Here is a 19,612-nt window from a genome sequence, read left to right on the forward strand (position 1 = left end):
ATCCTTTGTCTATTGTTCTTAATTTGGTCCTTCAGTTTAAAGGCAAAACCAGAGTTGTTTCTTATATCTCTACATCGAAGCATGTATATGTGCTATTTTCTGTGCTGCCAGAACTTGTGATGTACTAAAGCACCCCTTCACCTTTGAAAGATTGTACAGGGTTCTGAATGTGCTTCTTTTAATTCCTCAGTCATTGTTGATGAATTACTTTTTGGAGGTGACTTTTTTTTTTTTAAATGAAAGGAACTAGAAAAGATTGGTATCATTATTTATGATATAAAGACCTAGTTTTTGTCCCAGGCCTACTTTGAAATGCATGCTTTACTGATGCCCACGTAAGCATCTTCCATATACAAGCAAATCGAGTTACTGTAGTTAACTTCTCCTGTCGCAGCCCGTGTAGTGTGCTCTACACTTGTAGCCGGAACAGCACTGATAGCACAGCGATGTTTTTTGTCTGTTGTGAGCAGTGCTGGCCACAGCATCAGGGCTTTCTCCAGTGCCCCCATCTTCCCCCCCTAGTCAGTAGATTTGGAGTGAACAAGAGGTGGTGAGGGGCCCTTGCCAGGGCAGCTGACCTAAGCCTACCAGGGGGATGTTTCATATCATATAGTGCCATACCTGGAGGCAGCTGTGAAGTCACCACAACAGCTTGACTTAGCATGAATCAACTGCGTTAACAGACAAGTCTTTGCTCAGCTTACTCTCTCTATTCCCTTTTATCTGTTACACGTGTGGCTGAGGCAGAACCAGGACCAGACCTTTTCTCTTGAAAAGGAACCCCACAGGGAGAGGGAGAAGCTGCCATCACTCGCAGTGCTGAGAATTTACTGTCAGGCCCCAGAAGTCAAACTGCAGAAACGTCATGTCGGCCAGGAATCTGTGTTTTATCACAGTTGCTTTTCTGTTGGTTTGTTGCCTGTTTTAATGATACTGCTACAAATGATCTTGGCTGAGTTTTGGGGTTGTCGCCAAGTGAAATGAATGGTGGGAAGCTTACAGCCCTGCAAGGGACAGCACAGGGTGCTCTGGCTATGTTCAGTCACGGGGCTAAACTGAGTGTATCTTTTTTTGTTTTGTTTTTGTGTTTTTAATTATGCTCTTAAATTAAGTCAGGCATGAAAGCTGCTAAGTACCAGTATGACATATCATTGAGAACAATCTGGATCTAAACCACACGCTTCCTAGGTCAGATCCGAGGCTTGCTGACTGCTCTGTGGGTGTGAGTTGCATTAAGGATCTTTACCTGTTTATATCTAGGACTGTTTCTTAAAAACTTGATGCACGCGATAGGAAATGAGGCCATGACTCCTTATCCTCAAACTGCCTCTTTTACCATTTTGACAGGTCGCTTCTGTGAGGAGAACGTGGATGACTGTGTTTCAGACTTGGGAGTACCCCGCTGCTTTAACGGAGGGCAGTGCATTGACCAGATCGGGGGCTACAGCTGTGTTTGTCTCCCAGGCTTTGCAGGCGAGCGATGCGAGGGGGATATCAATGAATGCCTCTCTAATCCTTGTAACCCTCGTGGAAGTCTGGATTGTGTTCAGCTGATAAATGACTATACGTGCATCTGTCGTAGTGCTTTTACTGGTGAGTATTCGTAAACATGCTTCCAGTTCCAGAGTGATAATCTTGAAAAATGGTAATTCTTTCCCCTTCTGGCAGTCATGTTATCTAGTCACTTCCCTTTACAATATCTGACTGTTTCATTATAGCATGTTTCAGTTTTTAAAACACTTTTTAGCGGAAAAAAATCTAAGAAATTGGGCTTCCAGAGTTGTCTCAGACTAAAGAATCTCCTGAGATGCTTGGCTGCCAGGATTTTGTCTTCTGTGATGTTTTTCTCCTTTGTAATTTCACATGTCTGATAGTGGAAGTGTAACTGTTTGTGTCACCATCTTTGTGGCTTTTCCTTTTGCAAAGCAGCATATGAATTTTATATAAAAATTGCTATTAGGGTATTCATAATTAGTTTTTGGCCTCCTTTTATAACCCTTAATCCCCTTCTTCCTTACATTGGTGGTGTGGCCAGGATGGAATACTCTGTGCATAGACAGGCTGTACGTTCCCTGGTTATTTATCCAACTTTGAATCACAACTTCGCAAAAAATTCACACAACATAGACTTATGTCTAGTTCTCTCTAGACATCATCTTTGTCAGTATTACTGCTATTCTGCTTTCTGCCTCCCACTGGGCATAAGTTTGAGCTAATAGTCTCCAGATGTGTCTTAACTTTCAGCTTCCCAGTCTGCATGTCAATTTAACTTCCTATGTATTCAGTTTCCCTTCATCAAAACCTTTCACTTTCCCTGCTTACCAGTGACCTTCTCTGCATGCTTTACCAGTAGTTTTTACTCCTTTTTACTTGCAAAATTAAACACAATGAGATTTTCCATTAAACTTGTGATTGTCAGATGCAAATAAATCACAAGAACACACATTAAAGAGTTCATGCAGTAGTTTTTGAATGCGTTATGTAGACTGACACAAGAAGTTCCTAAAAGAATGACACATGATGGAGTTGGAGGCAGGATAGCTGGTAGGGTACTGGTGTGGGATATTAGCCGAACACACAGGCTTAAATACAAACCATTCTTTTATGATTTATGCCTCATGTTGCTTCTGGCTCTCATGGAAGCATTACTGGAACTAGCAGCATGGGGAGTGCAGACCTGCAGCTCCTCTGGAGGAGCTGGGAGAGCTGCTGTGTCTCAGACATTAAATCTGTCTGGAAATGTTAGGCACAGAGGGGGAGCATGCCTCTTCCTCTAGCTGTTCGCCTTCTGCACATTCCATGTTGACCCTTCTGCCTGGGAGGAGGCAGGGGGAGCTTTGCTGTGGTTGGTGACTGATAGGATGCCAGGACTCTGTGGGCCATCCTGCCCTGTCTGCTCCTGTCTGTGAGCTTTCAGGCTTGGCTGCACATGTGTGGAGACTTCTATTCATATTTTCCTGGGGGGTCCAAGTCATGTTTAGGTCATCCTCATCTTTTTTAAATACTGGCATCAGAGCTTGACTCTGGGTGCTGCTGCAAATGCTAGTCAGTGCAGCAAGACCTCTGCCTAGCTGACTAGCATAAGGAGGCTCTCCTTGCTCATCCTATTCACTCAGGTTGCATCTGGTCCTGAGGCATAATTTTCTTCCAGGAAATCAGATGCATGAGTAGGGTGACCTGTCAGGACTCCTTGCCTGGTCCAAGGTTGGGTGCTGAAGATGCTCTTCTCCGTTTGTCCTTGCCAGATGCTGAGTTGTTCACTCATGGTCAGAGAGTGATTTGCGTTTGGATTCATTGAGCATCCCCCAGAAAGCGAAGAAATCTTAGGAACCCTTACTTTCTTCAGTCTTGTGCCTGGATGACTTAAGGGTGACAGCAGCAAATTCTGGTTTTGTGCTGTGTCACACGTGTTCTTGGGGGGGCAGACAAGGCGGGCTGTCTCCAGATAACCTGTGTAGATTTTGGAATAGCAGTAGTCTTTGGCTGCTACTTAGCATATGTTCTCTGGAGAGGTGTGCTTTACTTCTTCTGGGGAAAAAGTTTCACTGGAGCATTTGACTTGTTGGCTGTTAATTAGTGTTTTGCTTTGTGACTGGTTTATGATGTGCTCTTTTCTCCCCACGTGTCTACACCTCAGGTCGTCACTGCGAGAGTGTAATAGATGTGTGTCCTCGGAAGCCTTGTCAGAACGGAGGTACCTGTGCTGTTGCCAGCAATATGCCAGATGGGTTCATCTGCCAGTGTCCTCCGGTAAGCACCACATCCTGACACTGGATTGCCTGCCTCATGTCTGGATACAGACACATTAGTTTCACTGGTCCGTTGTTGGTTACGGTTCTTCTGTGTACTTGCATTTGTGTCTTTGGACACTCTGTAGTTTATCTTTTAATTTATCTATCCTTCAATTTATCTGCTTAGCTGGGAAACCCAGGGGTTCCAGGTACTGTAGGAGAATGATGCTGCCTATTGTTACCCCCAAACAGTTCTGCTGTTGTGGAAGCATAGCTGGCTTTTCTGTCAAAGCTAGCACTAAATTTTAACTTTTATTTTTTTTATATCCTTCATTCTCTGTGCTTTACTGCAAGGTTCTCCTTGTTCACAGCTCTAAGTCCATTCACAAACGTAACAGTCTTGCAAGTTCCTAGTTTATTCCTGAAGCTAGAGCCAGAAAATCATGGCATACTTTGTGATAAGGCTAGGGGAATTACTGGGGAGAAAGGGTTTGCATGGGACGTCTTGCCTCCTGCCCTCAGAATGGTGAAGAATAAGTTTTGAGCCTGTTTGTTTTTTTTTTCTTTTTTCCCCTAGGGTTACTCCGGGGCAAAATGTGAGTTCAGCAGCCACAGTACTTGTGGACAAGTGAAATGCAAGAAGGGTGAGCAGTGCATCCAGACATCATCTGGCCCACGGTGCTACTGCCCCAAGCTGTCTGTGGGAGAGGAATGCCAGACAAACACAGGCTGTGCCAGTGCCCCCTGCCAGAACAGTGGAAGCTGCCACCCTCGTTCTCAGCCTCCTTACTATTATTGTCAGTGTCCTGATCATGCCCAAGGCAGCCAGTGTGAGCAGCTCACACATCCCAGCCAAGAGCCTCTAGGATGTTTGGATTCCCAGTGTGCAGAAAAAGCAAAAGATGGCTATTGTGATGAAGACTGTAACACTCATGCCTGCCAGTGGGATGGAGGCGACTGTTCCCTGACAATGGAAGATCCTTGGGCCAACTGCTCCTCTTCATTGCGCTGCTGGATGCTTTTCAATGGACAGTGTGACGAGTTCTGCAATACACCCGAATGTCTGTTTGACAACTTTGAATGTCAGCAAAACAGCAAAACATGCAAGTAAGGCATAATCCCAAGAATGGTTTCTCTGTGTTGCTAATAAATCTCCTGCTAGTGCTTTCAACAGTGGGTATTCTTCATACCCACTGCTCTAGTCTCTTCTTTTGTCTCTGTTGCTGGTTCATACTCTGCTAAAAATTCGGATCAAGGAGTTTCTGCAGTTATATTGCTTTTTATCTCTTTTTTTGGAAAGTTCTGGAATTTGTATGTTACATACTAAATTGATAGCCTGAGCAATGGCGATGTGTTCACCCGCCTCATGAATGTATGGAAATGTAAAAAAGGGGGCATTTCACCTTGTACTAGATCCTAGTAGTACCACCTTCTGTCCTGAACTCCACTGCATGCCTGCAACACCTGTGTTTTTGTCCCATCTGCTTGCTACCTCTGAATGTATTTTCCTGCTTGTGATGCTTTCATGCTTCTTTCTCTTCAGTTATTTACGATAAATGTTACAGCACGTGATTTTCCCTTGATGAGGCAGGAGGTGCTGTAGCTTTCTCTTAGGAAACAGAATAAGCAGTTCTCTTCACTGGTACCAGAAATGAACCACAGGGTGTTCTGTGCTCATGTCTTCCACCCTGCCACCCTTACCTTGGGGTTACATCTCTTTGCCTTATGTCCTGAGTACAATTATTTTACACCAACCACTGATAATTAGAAATAGGTGAGAGGCCTTTGCCTCTAGACTGCAGGTATGCAATATAGAATAGATGTCCTATATGCTGCCCGTAACCCTTTATTAACTTTTCCAGGTATGACAAGTATTGTGCAGATCACTACGCGGATGGCCGCTGTGACCAGGGCTGTAACAGTGAGGAGTGTGGCTGGGACGGTCTCGACTGCGCTGGTGACAAAGCTGAGAAACTGGCAGAGGGGACCCTCATCATTGTGGTCCTGATGCCCCCTGATGAGCTGCTGGGCGATGTTCGCAGCTTTCTGCGCACTTTGGGAACTCTCCTGCACACCAATCTGAGAATCAAGCTGGACTCCCAGGGAAACCCCATGGTATTCCCATACTATGGGGAGAAGTCGGCAGCACGGAGTCGGCGATCCCTTGTGGTCATTCGCAAGCACAGAGAATTAGAGCAAGAGGTCATTGGGTAAGTTGGAAGCCTTTTTATTCCCCAAGCCTTGTTACACTGCTAGCTCTTGTTTGTGGGTGTCTGGGGCATTCTGCACTATCTAGGGCTGTAACCCATCTGTATGGTTTTTAATGGGGAACTGTAAAGTCATTGCAGTTGCCAAATTCAGTGCTGGGGTGGAAAGATTAACTCAAAAGGCCACAGTTTAACCTAGTGCTTTGGCCAAGTTTCTCTAGCTAACTTCTGTGACCTCTTCCTGTGTTTCTGCAGCACCAGGGTCTTCCTGGAGATTGACAACCGTCAGTGTGCAGAGGATTCAGAGCAATGTTTTCAGAACACAGAAGCTGCTGCAGCTCTCTTAGCTGCTCAAGCAATCAAGGGCATGTTGCCTTACCCTTTTGTGTCTGTCCAAAGTAAGTAATTGCAGAGGAAAAGTTGGGCTTGCAAAATACATGCTCCTGTTACTGATCGTCACCTTAATATCTCACTGTTCAGTGTGGTTTCTGCTCCGAGGGGGCATCAACTCCTTAGTAAGGCAGGGCATATAAGAGTGGAGCCTAGCCATTTTAATACGTGCAGAAACAGTAATCTTCCATGTGCTGCAATGATCTTGTCTGTCCTAGAAACCACTCATATCCTCTAAGCTATGAATTCAGTGAGAAAGGTGCCATTGAAGAAAAGCTGGCACTGGAGCATTTCTCAGTCTAACACGTGTTTTTTCCTCTGGCAAAATGTAATTGCCATGATTTCTGCTCCCCCAGTCCCCCAAAAGGTGAAACCTTTTTCTAGAGTGCTAATAACACTATTCCTAGTTCTGAGTCATGCTCGTATCTTTATGTAGATGAGCACACTGATTCAGGATGGCTGTCTCCAGCCAGCAGGAGGGACTCTTGAGGGAGAAGCAAGATCTTCAGTTCAGCAGCCGTATACTCTAGAAATGCTTAGAGCAACAAGAGCAAGGGAAGCCAAACAAACATATGATATATTCTTAAAACAATCGTAGCAGAGGCTAAAATTTGTCAAGATTTTGTTCTAAAGATGTCACTTCATAGAAACAATATCCTCTGAGAAACTGCGCAAGAAAAAGTATGTAGATTTGAGATTGTTGCCTCGACTTTGCTAATCTCATTGTACTTTAACTGGAATTTTTAGGTGAGCCCTTGTTACCACCGAAGACCCAGTTGCTTTACCTACTTGCTGTGGCAGCTTTGATCATCCTCTTAATCCTTCTCTTGGGTGTGATGATGGCGAAGCGTAAGCGCAAACATGGCTCACTGTGGCTCCCTGAGGGCTTCATTCTGCGCAGGGATCCTAGTAATCATAAGCGCAGAGAGCCGGTTGGGGAAGATGCAGTTGGACTCAAGTAAGTTTGCATTTAGGCTACTGACCACGTGTTAATTAGCACATTGGAGGACTTTAAGAACATGGTTGATAAATCTTTCACTAAAGATGCTTAACTCCATAGGGAAAACTGCCTTTAAGCTAAAACACATATTTCCCTGAATTTAATACATCTGTATTAGACAGAAGAACTTTAACTGTAATCTAATCTCCTGGCTATGTTTGGTTTTCTGACGCTGTGTAATTCAGCAGTTAGGTACTGTTAGTTGCATAATTTCCTTCTCTATTAGGTGTGACATTTTTAGGTTGATAGGTGTCAATGAACTACCTCGATCCATTAAAGATATGACTCAGAAATAATGGAAAGTTTTGAAAGACAAATCCCATTTATGCAGTTTCAACTTTCCGCTGAATTAACCAAATTGTCAGTTCAAAATGTGTAGCTCATTATGTAACTCCCATGGTTCTGGGGGCAAGGTGTATGCAGTCTGATTTATGCTCTGTGTGTTGTCTGGGAGGTCAGCATCTCAGATGTCACACAGTCATGCTTGGAGATTGCTTGCCAGTCATGGGAGCGTCAGGACTCAGTCCTGCAGTGTCCAGGTTGATAATTTCCAGTTGGAAATTACAGAAGCTCAGTGCTGTAGTTGTTCAGGTGGGGAACTCTAATCCATATTGTGCCTGTTACCATGCAGCAGCTGTCTGGTACTTGAGATTGTAGTTGTTCCTTTCTAATTTCTTGGTCCCTCTGTTCGCAAGCTACCACACTTTCAAGCATCCCATTTTTGTCTCTGTGGGCTGGTATAGGTAGCAGATCAAGGCCATAAGGTAATGTGTTCCCCTTGTTTCTTAGAAATCTTTCAGTCCAGATACCAGAGGGTAACCTGGCAGATTCCGGACCAACTGAACACTGGGCGGGTGATGGTGGACCTCAGCCAAAGAGAGCAAAGGTAAGTTGTTCCAAGAGTTGAATATCGCCTGCTTACAACTGAAACTGCTTTTGTCTAGTGAGGAAAACAGTTGCATTAACGTCCAGAGTATGCCCCTTGCCCTAGATCTCCATTTGCTCAGGTGTTTGTAACACATAACTAATGATACCTGAGGAGCAAACCCTCAGGTTAACACTACCACCACAGGCCAGTAGAGAAACCAGGTGACTTCTGTACTGGTGTTCCCTCCTTACTCAGGCCCTGCTGCACCGAAGGGAAGAGAAGGTTAATGGCAGTGTAACGTCTAAGAGTTCAGACCTGGTAGCGCATGGTGGGAATGCCAAGCTGATACAAGTGGAGACTTTTAGCTTAAAAAAGAGAAGATGAGAATCTCAGAATGGTTTGGGTTGGAAGGCACCTATAAAGATCATCAAATCCAACCCCTCTGCCAAGGGCAGAGACATCTTTGACTAGATCAGAACTTTCAGTGACGTTGGCCACTTGATGAGCACTTTGAAGCAACTGCTTGTTTCCTTTGCTCAGGCTGAGGATCAAGCCTTGCTCCCAGAAGCTGATGAGCAGGTAGACCAGCGCCAGTGGACACAGCAGCACTTGGAGGCAGCAGATGTCTGTGGGAGCACGTCGCTAGCCCTTACGCCACCTCAAGCAGATCAAGAAGTCGATGTTCTGGATGTCAATGTCAGAGGGCCAGGTCAGTACTCCTGAGTGTCCTGTATGTTCTGCAAGCCAGGCCCTGGCCTCCCTTATTTCCAACTGCTGAGACTGCTAACATTTAAAAACAATATGGGGTATACGGGGATACCAGCAGAACTTCTATGGTACTTGATAAAAGCTCGTGAGCACTCCAGAAAAGAAAGCTGGAGAGGTTGGATCATGGTCTACAGCACATGGGATATCATATGAACAGTACAGAGTTTGCATAACAGGCAGTGTTAGGAAGTAACTGAAGTTGTCTGTGATCTCCTTTATGACAATGCATGACTAAAGGACATCAGAATGCCAGAAGTTTGGAATGCAAACTTGTGCTGGAAGAAACTCCCAATTTCTCCAGCTGGATCACTGCAGAGATTTATGGCAGAGTTTGCTGAGGACCATCTTACAGCACAGCTTTAAGCCCTGCTATCTGGGGTGGAAGCAAGGGCAGTCTTTTCCTGAATAAGATGACTTCTGGCAGACGGTATGCCCTGATTAGCAGTGTGTGAGTAATCTGTGCTGGAACAGAGCAGCAATGCAGCAAGCGTTTTAATGAGTTCTTTTTAATACAGTTATATCCTCAGCTGCTGGGTTCAATGAGTTGTTGATCACCGTACCACAACTCTGAATGTGGAAAGAACTTTTCCTTAACACACAGGGATGCCCATTCTCTTTTTCTGCCAGCCTCAAATTTTTAGATGCAGTAAAAGCTCTGAAAGCTCTGCTGCTTGTTGTAAGCGTAGCACTAAGGCTGTGTAATCTGGTAAGGGACTGGGTGGGTCATCTGGTAATTGATTCCTGTCTTCTTGAGGGAAGTCGACTAAGAATTCTATCCTGGTCAGAAGAGCTGCAAACATGGTTCTTGTTCATACACAGAGTTGGTTCTGATGATCTTGCTGTTGTTGCTTTTTATTGGATTATGTGGAAATGTTTCCATGCAATTTAATGATGTCTGGAGCCATCTCTTGGTTCCCTTTTATTGTCTTCTCTTCTCCTTGACCCCTTAGCACTCCTAAATGCAAAGCACAAGGAAGGAGAGATTTCTGTGTAAGGAGTGTGAGAGCGTAAACCATCAGTTTCTGCCAAGTCTAAGCTTTTTTTAAATTTTCCCTGTTGAAGCTTCTAGTTGTGTGGCTGGGGTAAAAGCTTTCCAAGTGCAGGCGGTGATGTTATTAAATCTTCAGACTGCTTATGTTTGTGTCCACTCAAAGCTTTGTCCAGCAATAGCAGTGGAATAATATGATCTAAGAGCTGTTTTCCTGCCATTCAGATGCAACTGAGACTTGAAGCAAGCTTCTGTAAGCTATTCCCTTCTGCAGCATCAGAAGCAGCTGAGTTGCTTTCAGTGGAAGAAATGGTTTAAAAAGTCTCAAGTGCTGGAGTAATGGGTTAGTAAGGAGCGGTAGGATTCCTCAGAGTAGATGTAGGCATTCATCTGCCCTGGCCACCTTCCTCTCCGTTAGCAGGGAGAGGGAGGAAACAGGCAATTCTGACATGCAGCCACCTCTGTCTCAAGCAGAAGCCCAAGAAGGGGGTCCAAGAGGTCCCATCTCCTATAGACTTTGCCAGTGGGTTCTCTGCATCCCAGCTCTTGGTATATTGTTTGTGTATAGAGTCCTTCAGTTGTACGTATCTGGTGAAATTTTAGGCTTTACTGCCTAGCTCTAAGTTTACTCGGGGCTGTATTCTTGAAAGACAGCAAACAGAAGAGTTTTTTTATATAAAATACTGCTTTCACCTTTGTCCCTCCATGCTGTTCTTTCTGTGTCCCCCAGAGTGCTGAGGACATTCTTTTCAGCGGAGTTATTGTCTGTGTGTAACCAGGGTAATGCAATTATAGGCATAACTGGTACCACCACCTATAATTAAAACTGATTAACTGTCCCTATTATTTGGCCCTCTTTTTCAGTAGCTAAAACTTCAGTGGTTCAGACTGGAATTTTCCATGCTGTGTGTCTGCCTCCAGCTGGATCTTTTTGAGTTCTTTTCCAGCTATTTCAGAGAACAAGCTTGAAGGAAGAAAAAAAAAGGCATTGCACCCATGGCTTTTTCTTAATAGTCCAACAAGTACTTAATTGTGACAGCCTAACTGGATGTGAGCTTTTTTGCTAGCCTCATAAAACTACCCGTGTGTGGCCAACTTAGGAAGCTCTGAAAAGAGCTGCACGTACCTGAGAGACTTTCTGGAGGCTGGCAGCTAGTTTTTTCAAAGGATTTAGCGCTCACTGTAACTGTGTCCCCATACAGCAGCTGAGTGTGATCTGGCCAGGACAAATGCAGTGACTGAGCAAGTGCTTTTCTCAGGGCTGTAGTGCTAGAGAAAAGGAGGGCTCCTTTCTGTGCTCCATTTCTCTGCTCTTTGTATCAGGGCAGTACGGAGGAGAGCACAGCCTGACTTGAATACTGAGAAGTATTCATTTGGGACAGGGGAGCAGAGCCAGCAGTGGGAGGGAGGGAGAGGCACAAAGAGAGGTATAGCTCTGGACAACGGGCAAGGGGGTCTGTAGCCATGACTGGGACTTGGAACTGAACCCAGGTCTGTACGTCAGCGCTTCTCTGCCTTCCAACAAATCCTAAGGAAGTTCGGTGAAAGGGTGTGTGTGTGCTCTGATTTCGGGCCACCAGGAGGAGCAAGCATGCTGCGGCCAGCCTGGCTCTGGGAGGCGGATCTGCTGCCGCAGCCGTGATCTCGGCGGGTGGTTGATGTGGTTCCCAGCTGTAGAACGATAGTTTCTAGAATTTTATAAAAGTTTTGGAGCTGCTCTAAAAAAGAGAGTTAGGAAAGCCTGACCATCAGACGTCGGGAATATTCCCATGTAAGCATACCACTTACATTAGGTTGTCATCGCCGTGTTTATCTGCGTAGAATCCTGACTCTGATCACGCACTTCGTTTAGTGAAGATAGTGCACTATAGATTGAGAGTAATGCAGGCAGGGAAGTTGCTGTCTGTAGGGTCCAAACTGTCCCCTGCTTGTCCATGGAATAAATCAGGCAGTTGCTCAAAGATAGTCTTGGATTTCTGCTAGCAAACCACACTGGAGAAGCAAAATTTGTGCTCACCTTTGCAGAGCTCCAGTTAGCACAGGGTTTCAGTCCTGCTGCCATCTCAGTCCCTCTTACTTTCTAGGTGCCTAGGGTGTGTGTGCGGTGAAGTGTCTTACAAGCAAGATGAAATTGATTCATGCAGGCGTACTAGGGCATTTTTCAGCTTTACGTGCCTCACTTGGCCAACTTTGGTGTCCTTCTAATGAAGACTTTGTTGCATAATCGACATGAAGGTTTTTGTCTGTGTTTCTCTTCAGGTTACTATCTGTGAAATGCCACCAATAAGCAGGTTCTAGCTGTCCAGTATTTTTTCTCAATAAATAGTTTCTTTTCCCTAGGTATGTTATTACAACATCCGCATGAATAGTTATACACTTGAAGTTTTTGATTTTATAGCCCTTGCTTCTCCTTGCAAACTTAGCTAGCCTGCACGTTTTGAGGAAGTTTTCCACTCCAGCAGCAAATTTGCTTTGTTTCATGATACTTCTTTGAGAATTACCTAAGTTCTGTTGTGGTTGGACTTACCTATCAGAGCTATGCTTGGAAGGAAAACAGGTCGTTAACTCTGGGCTTTAAGTTAGGAGAACAGGCTTGTGCTGAACTGACCGGAGGGACTGTCTCTAGCTGTCAGTGGTCAAGGTGAGGCAATGCGCTAGGGGAGGACTTCCTTCCTCTGCTGTCACTGTTATGTTAACGTGATCGCATCTCTTCTGTTCGCAGATGGATGTACTCCTCTCATGCTGGCGTCTCTGCGTGTGGGCAGTTCTGATATTAGCGAGGATGACGAGGACGCAGAAGACTCCTCAGCAAACATAATAACAGATTTGATCTATCAAGGCGCCAACCTGCAGGCCCAAACAGACCGCACTGGGGAGATGGCGCTGCATTTAGCAGCCCGTTACTCAAGAGCAGATGCTGCAAAGCGTTTGCTGGATGCTGGTGCGGATGCTAACGCACGGGACAACATGGGACGGACTCCCCTGCATGCAGCTGTAGCTGCTGATGCCCAGGGCGTCTTTCAGGTATAGCAACTGAAGAACCTTTTTGTTAGAGTGTTTGTGCACTGTAATATATGAGCCTTTCCAAGCTGTGCTCTGTTCACTCCCTGCCTTGCTCTCACATCTTCCACAGTGTGATGGCCAGGTGAAACTGTATTTTAGATCCAGTTTCCTCTGGTATTCTTAGCCTGAAGAGCTCAGCATGCATAAATAGTCTTGCATCTATTTATTAGGTCTGATTGCATCTATATCACTCGTTATCTGGGTTCTTGCATTTCATTGCTCAGGCTTGCTCTTAAGTTTCTTTCAAATCCTCGGTTTTCTTCTGTAGCATTATTAAAAATAAATAAATTTGTCTTCTTGTGTTGTCCAGATCTTGATCCGTAATAGAGTGACAGACTTGGATGCTCGCATGAATGACGGAACAACCCCGTTAATTCTGGCTGCACGGCTGGCTGTGGAAGGAATGGTGGCCGAGCTGATTAATTGCCAAGCAGATGTGAACGCCGTAGATGACCATGGTAACGTGGACATGACATACCAAGCTGGGCAAATGTCGTGGTGCAAGCAAGGAGGGGAGGGTTTCTGCTCTCTCAGAAGATGGGTGGCTAAATAGGACAGCAGACTCTCTAGCCGATGTTTTCCCAGCAATAACAAACTGCAGGCTGCTTCACAGTGGCTTGGTTAGAAAGTCCTGGAAAGGTTCAGGAGAAATACGGGGTTGGATGTGCTGGGATTTTGTGTACAGCAGACATGGCTCTGTGGACAGGTTATTTAAAAATAACAACAAATTAATAACACACAAAAAGAAAGCCAGCGCTGAAAGTCCCATTGTGTCTTGGGAATGTCACACAATTTCCAAAGTGTAAACATTGCTTCAGGCTACGTTCACATGCTGTGAACTATACTGCAGTTGCTTTCTTTCCTCTGTGCTCTGTCCATCTTGGCTCTTTAGAGGGTAGTTCATCTGTTTGTTACTGAAGTTCTTGGGTTCCTTGCAGGTAAATCTGCTCTTCACTGGGCTGCTGCTGTCAACAACGTGGAAGCAACACTAGTGCTGCTGAAAAATGGAGCCAACAGAGACATGCAGGATAACAAGGTATGGTTTGGGTGGTGCTCAGCATGGCTGTCCTTCCTATCTCAGAGCATCTCATTGCTGGTGGAAGTGAACTAAATTCAGATTTTCTAAATTGGGTGCTCAGTGTGGGTCTTCCAAGCCTGGATTGTGACTGGAGTTCTCCCCAGGTGCTGGATGTCCTGCACGACTTTTGGTTTGGGGAAGCAGTTCTTGCTCGGCCATGGTCTGGCATCAGCGCTGTCCTGCCATTGTTGCAGAAAGGGAATGCAATGCACAGTTGGTGCGTGAGAGCACCAGAGTGGACTGTTGCTGGTGTAAAGCAGATGGGTTTTGGTTAGCCAAGAGTCAGGTCTAGTGGTGCAGCAGCCGCCTCATCCTGTCACGTTACCATGGACCCCTATGCAGGGAGGACATGGGGCAGAAACCCCACTGTGTGAGAAACAGTCTGCACTGTGCCGGCCTCGTAGCTTTACTGCTGTTACTTTTTGCTTCATCTTAGTCCTTGATTTCTTTCCTCTGTCTAGGGCTTCTTTTTTGAATCATTACATGTTGCTCAGTGGATTTTAGAGCTACCAACAAGCTCCAGTTCTGAGCTGTTTTAGTCCTTTGTACCTTTTCCTTATGGAGTACAATGGGAGAGAAGCACCAGGTGCTTTTAAAGTATCAGAGGACTCATGGCAGAACAATATTCTTCCTGATGGGATGATTTAGTATGTGTTTATCCCTTCCTGGTGGTTTAACCCAGGGTGAATTGTTCTTGGAGGCAATTAATGAGGTACTGCATCAGACCATGCTTCCAGTTGTTGTGATACCCGTAAGAGCACAAGGTGTATGTTGGTCCCTACCGTAATGAAGCTGCTAAAATACTTGCTCTGTGTTTTCAGGAGGAGACACCGCTCTTCCTCGCTGCTCGGGAAGGCAGTTTCGAAGCAGCAAAGATCTTGCTGGACCATTTTGCCAACCGAGACATCACGGACCACATGGATCGCCTGCCCCGAGACGTGGCCCAGGACCGGATGCACCACGACATAGTGCAGCTTCTCAACGAGTACAATGTAGCGCACAGCCCCACCGGGCACCCCGGTGCCATGCTGAACTCTGCCCTCTCCCCGGTCATTTGTGGCCCAAATAGATCCTTTCTCAATCTGAAGCACGCTTCCTTAAGCAAGAAGTCGCGAAAACCGAATGCCAAAGGCATCATGCCCACAAACCTCACCAAAGATGCAAAGAGGAGAAGGAAGAAGTCCCTCAGCGAGAGCAAAGGGCAGTTCTCGGAGAGCTCAGTAACCCTGTCACCAGTCGACTCCCTCGAATCGCCCCATGCTTTTGCATCCGAACCAACATCGTCTCCTGTGATGCCGTCGCCAGGGGTGTTACACTCGTCGCCCAGCTCCCTGCTGACCGCTCCGTCAGTGCAGGCTGCGCACTCGATGTCCTTCTCCAACCTCCACGAGATGCAGCCCTTAGGACGTGGATCCGGCACGGTGCTCCCGTCTGTCAGCCAGCTGCTCTCGCAGCACAGAACGACCCCTCCGAACAGCGGGCTCGGCAGGCTGCGGCCAGCCAACGTTTCCACCGAGTGGATGAATCGCATGGAGATGAACGAGTCTCAGTACAACGAGATGTTCGGCATGGTGCCGCAGGTGATGCATTCGCACCCCAGTGTTTCTCAGCAGAGCGGCTTGGTCCAAGCAGATACGAAGCACATGGGAGTGTCCAGGGAGTCTCTGCCCCCTATCATGACTTTCCAGCTGGTTCCCAAGGGTGGCATAAACCAGCAAGCACTGCCGCAGCAGGCCCAGTCAAACTGCGCTCAGAACATGGCTGGTCCTCTCAGCTCCATGTACCAGATCCCGGATTTAGCCCAGCTGCCCAGCGCCTCCTTCTCCATGGCTGCCATCCCTCAGCAGGACGGGCAGGTGCCTCAGACAATCCTCCCAGCCTACCACCAGTTCCAGAGCTCGATGGGCAAGTACCCCACGCCTCCGTCACAGCACAGCTGCTACTCCTCGGCCACAGAACGGACTCCTAGCCACAACCGGCACTTACAAGGGGAGCACCCATACCTGACTCCGTCGCCCGAGTCTCCAGACCAGTGGTCAAGTTCCTCCCCACACTCAGCCTCCGACTGGTCTGATGTGGCAACCAGTCCCGGTAACAACCAGCGCGGGCCGGCGGCCGCCCACATGTCGGAGCAGCAGCGGAACAACATGCAGGTCTACGCCTGAAGGCTGCCCAAGGTGAAGCCTGACTAAAGCGGACTCCAGAACTCATGAAGGTCTTCCAGGATGGAAATGAAGAACCATTTTAGTATCCAAGAGTCTTAATGAGCCCAGGATGTTCTTTCGTTGGAGGGACTGTGGTTGCTGTAAGCTTTTATGCTTTCCTAAACAGAGAACTGTAGAAGCTGGTGGTGGAGAAGACCAGCTGGGTCACTTCTAACCAACTCCCATCCACCTTGGGTGTGATTGCTGTCTGCACTGGATTCTCCAGTCTGCTTTTAAATGCGTTCCACCACTTATCTGGAGAGACAGCTCTTCAGCTTAATGCATCTCATGGTCGTTTCTCCAGAAACTTAGCCAAAACCAGCTTTGTATCCTTATTTTGTTACTCCTTTTGTTACCTACATAACCGCTCTGTCCGAAGCACCTTCTACTAGTTCTCCTCGAGTTCAAGTTGCCTTGTTTTGACTCAGCTCAGAGCTGCACCCACATTCCTGGACCCCTCCTTCCCACGGCTCTCCTTGCTCAGCAAGCAAGCCAGACTTCCCAAAACACCTGCAGGTCAAGTGACTAGAGTCACCAGTTTCTGTCACGCAGCTTCACCCTTTCCTATTTGAGAGCCCTTTTCTTGTACAAACCTACTAATACCCCTTACCATTCTCACTGCCTGCCCTCAAGGTATTCTGAGATTATATATACATATAGTCTTCTTTTAAGCCTTTTTATTTTATTTTTTTAAATTTTCCTCCTGAAAACGCTGGTCTGACCTGTCTCCCCCCGCAGTGGCCTGTAGGCACATCTCTCCCGAGCTGTATGTCTTCCTCGAGACACGCCTGACCCTTCTGACACACTACCCTCCCTGTGCTCTCGTCATGGCAGGCGTGTCTGTGACAGCCTTCACGTGCTCCCGTATCGGAAGAGATGGCCTGGAAGTCACACAGGCCTGCTGATAAACTCTTGGGGATTAACATGAGTGTTTCCAAACCTAATAACGCAAGCTCCCAGCATTCTTGCACGGCACTCCCCTCCCCTCCATCCGAGGGCTGCTGTGTGTCCTGTCCTACAGGTATCGTATGCTGCCTCGCTGTGGTATTACCGAGAAGTGTCAAGGATGTCGTTACATGTTTGTGGTGTGTGTCCTTCTGTGTCGGAATGGTCTCCAGCCCTTCCAAAGCGTCCCTTTCGCTCCAGCCCTGGGGCAGTGCTGCCTCGTCCTCCCCTTCCCAAAAGGAAGCTGCAGCACTGAGTCCTGAGCAGGCTTCCAGCAGCACGGCTGAAACCAGGAGCTGGGCCGAGCGGCTGACCAAAACCATCTATTGCAGTTTGGTTCACAGGGTTGGGGCCGTCCTCTGCTCTCAGCTCCTGCCTGCATTGCAGTTTCCTGACTGAGGTTCTGTGCCTACACAGCACAGCAGTGGCATTGGTACTGAGCTCCCCTGACGCTTTCGCAGTTTGGGAAGGCAGCTGTCCCTGACCCTAGCTGGACAGCCGCTGTTCCTTTTCCACAAGAGTAACACTTCCCTGAAGGGCTCCACACCAGTCAGAAGTAGAGGTGTACGTTTCTGGGGGTGGCTCGCTTCTACCTCTTCGGGGGAACCCTGCAGACATGCGTTCCAAAGAGATCTGGAGCTGTCGGCTGTTGCCAAAGGACAGAGGCGGCCGCTCCCCTCAGAGCAGCGGTTATTCAGCATCCTACCGTGTACAGTATTTTTCTCCGATGTTTCTTTCCATTCTAATCGAGAGTAAAGCTTTTTTCTTCTTCTTTTGATTCAACTCAATGGTACATGAAGGCAGGGCCTCAGGAGGAGCTGGTTCCAGGGGCCGTGTTTTTTGGGCTGAAGTTTTTATTCTGAAGCTACTGCTCTTTCTGACGCACACAGCATTCCCCGTCACACTCGCCGCAGTGTGTACTGTGAAGTTTAGCTGCAACTGACTCAGATTTCCAGGCAGGAGCCCGCGAGCTCCTGGAGGTCTGTCGAGGTACATGTTTCACTGCAAATAATGAAGTGTTGCTACATCAATGCTAAAGAAACAAAGGGCTTTTCCTCGTTAGCCCCAAATAACCAAGTGCCTTTTTATATATGTGGCTACCATTTACAAGATGAGAGCTTTCTGTGGAATGAAGCCAGTTTCGTGCCTGGTGTGTTAATATGATGGCCCTCTGCCTTTCTTTTTTTAACTACTTGTAAAGATAATATCTCCTTAAGGTGGTATTTTATCTCATAAGTTGTAGAATAACCATTCACACAGCAGCATTTTCCTATATTAATAATGGAAAATATTTGCTTATTTTTACATTTTTTATAAAAGTCTTTTATGAAAATAGTTGCTGCAAAATGTATAAGCAATTTTTATTCCCAGAATAAAGAGTACGTGCCCAGTGTCTGTGTGCTGCTCTTTTCATTTGCCTTCCCAGCTATCACGGCACAGCCACTGCATTGTAAAGAGGGGGTTGTAAACAGATCTCCAGCGTGTGGCAGCTGTTCTGGCCCCTGAGAAGGGGAGGACTCCTCAGGACCTCTGCAGCCCAGGTCAGGAGAGAGCTTTTGGAGATCAAGTGTACTCTTTGCCGTGGCTTGGCAGCACACAAACTTCACTGTTAGCTCCATCCATGGAGCTGTGCCTGCAAAAAGCCACGGCCAAGCTTAGCAGGAGGATTTGGGGAGGTCCAGCTGCGTACTGGAATGGATGGGGAGGAACTGGGCTGTGACCTTCTTGTGAGATGCTTTGAATAAAAGCTCTCACTTGCCTGGGAGCTGGAGCAGGGGTGAGGCTTTTGTGGCGATTCTCCAGCTTTGGAAGCTGGGAAGCACGGCTCTTCCGTGCTGTGTTCTCAGAGCTGGAAAGTTTCAGACTTGGACAATTAGAGAACAAATTGACAATGGCTTCGTTCCTGTGTTCTGAGCAGGGAGCTGCCCCTGAAGCCTCAGGCTGAGCAAATGCTCACCTGGCAGCTTTTCAGCTCTCGCTGGGGACACTGGTGGAGCTGGTAGCAGAATTACAATGCCCAGGAGGGATAATAAAGCTGCTGGGGGGACATTTTCAGAGTTTAATATTCAAACAGCGTAGCTCCTTCATCTTCCAGTAGAGCCAGCTTGACGAGTAGGAGTCTCCAGGAGGCTTTCATCCACCTCCCACAAGGTTCCCTGTCCGTGCCAAAGTTGAGGCAGCTCCACCGAGCAGAGCCGTGCCTCTTGGGCAGGGCCGCAGTGTGTTCGGGGCTGCTCAGGCTGCGACCTGCATCTCCTGGGGCTGGCTGCGTGCATCTGCCCCTGCCCCTGATGATGAGTGGCTTGTGAGAACCTGTCCTGTTGCATCCAAACAAGCCTCATTGAACCAGCCAGGCGGGGAACTGGGGCA

General features: G+C 47.1%; 1 protein-coding gene across 1 annotated transcript in view; it reads left to right on the forward strand.

Moving 5' to 3' along the window:
* Nucleotides 1-18,635, forward strand: part of NOTCH2 (notch receptor 2) — an 85,197-nt gene extending 66,562 nt beyond the window's left edge. The window contains exons 22-33 of the mRNA XM_035333010.1: nt 1,348-1,593; nt 3,638-3,750; nt 4,309-4,838; nt 5,594-5,941; nt 6,194-6,336; nt 7,076-7,286; nt 8,118-8,214; nt 8,737-8,905; nt 12,675-12,976; nt 13,326-13,473; nt 13,954-14,051; nt 14,915-18,635. Coding sequence (XP_035188901.1) covers nt 1,348-1,593; nt 3,638-3,750; nt 4,309-4,838; nt 5,594-5,941; nt 6,194-6,336; nt 7,076-7,286; nt 8,118-8,214; nt 8,737-8,905; nt 12,675-12,976; nt 13,326-13,473; nt 13,954-14,051; nt 14,915-16,258 — 3,749 coding nt within the window. The 3' untranslated portion in view covers nt 16,259-18,635. The remainder of the gene's footprint in view (nt 1-1,347; nt 1,594-3,637; nt 3,751-4,308; nt 4,839-5,593; nt 5,942-6,193; nt 6,337-7,075; nt 7,287-8,117; nt 8,215-8,736; nt 8,906-12,674; nt 12,977-13,325; nt 13,474-13,953; nt 14,052-14,914) is intronic.
* Nucleotides 18,636-19,612: the final 977 nt, after the last annotated feature.

The sequence above is a fragment of the Oxyura jamaicensis genome, chromosome 8, assembly GCF_011077185.1.
Source record: "Oxyura jamaicensis isolate SHBP4307 breed ruddy duck chromosome 8, BPBGC_Ojam_1.0, whole genome shotgun sequence".
Taxonomy (NCBI): Eukaryota; Metazoa; Chordata; class Aves; order Anseriformes; family Anatidae; genus Oxyura; species Oxyura jamaicensis.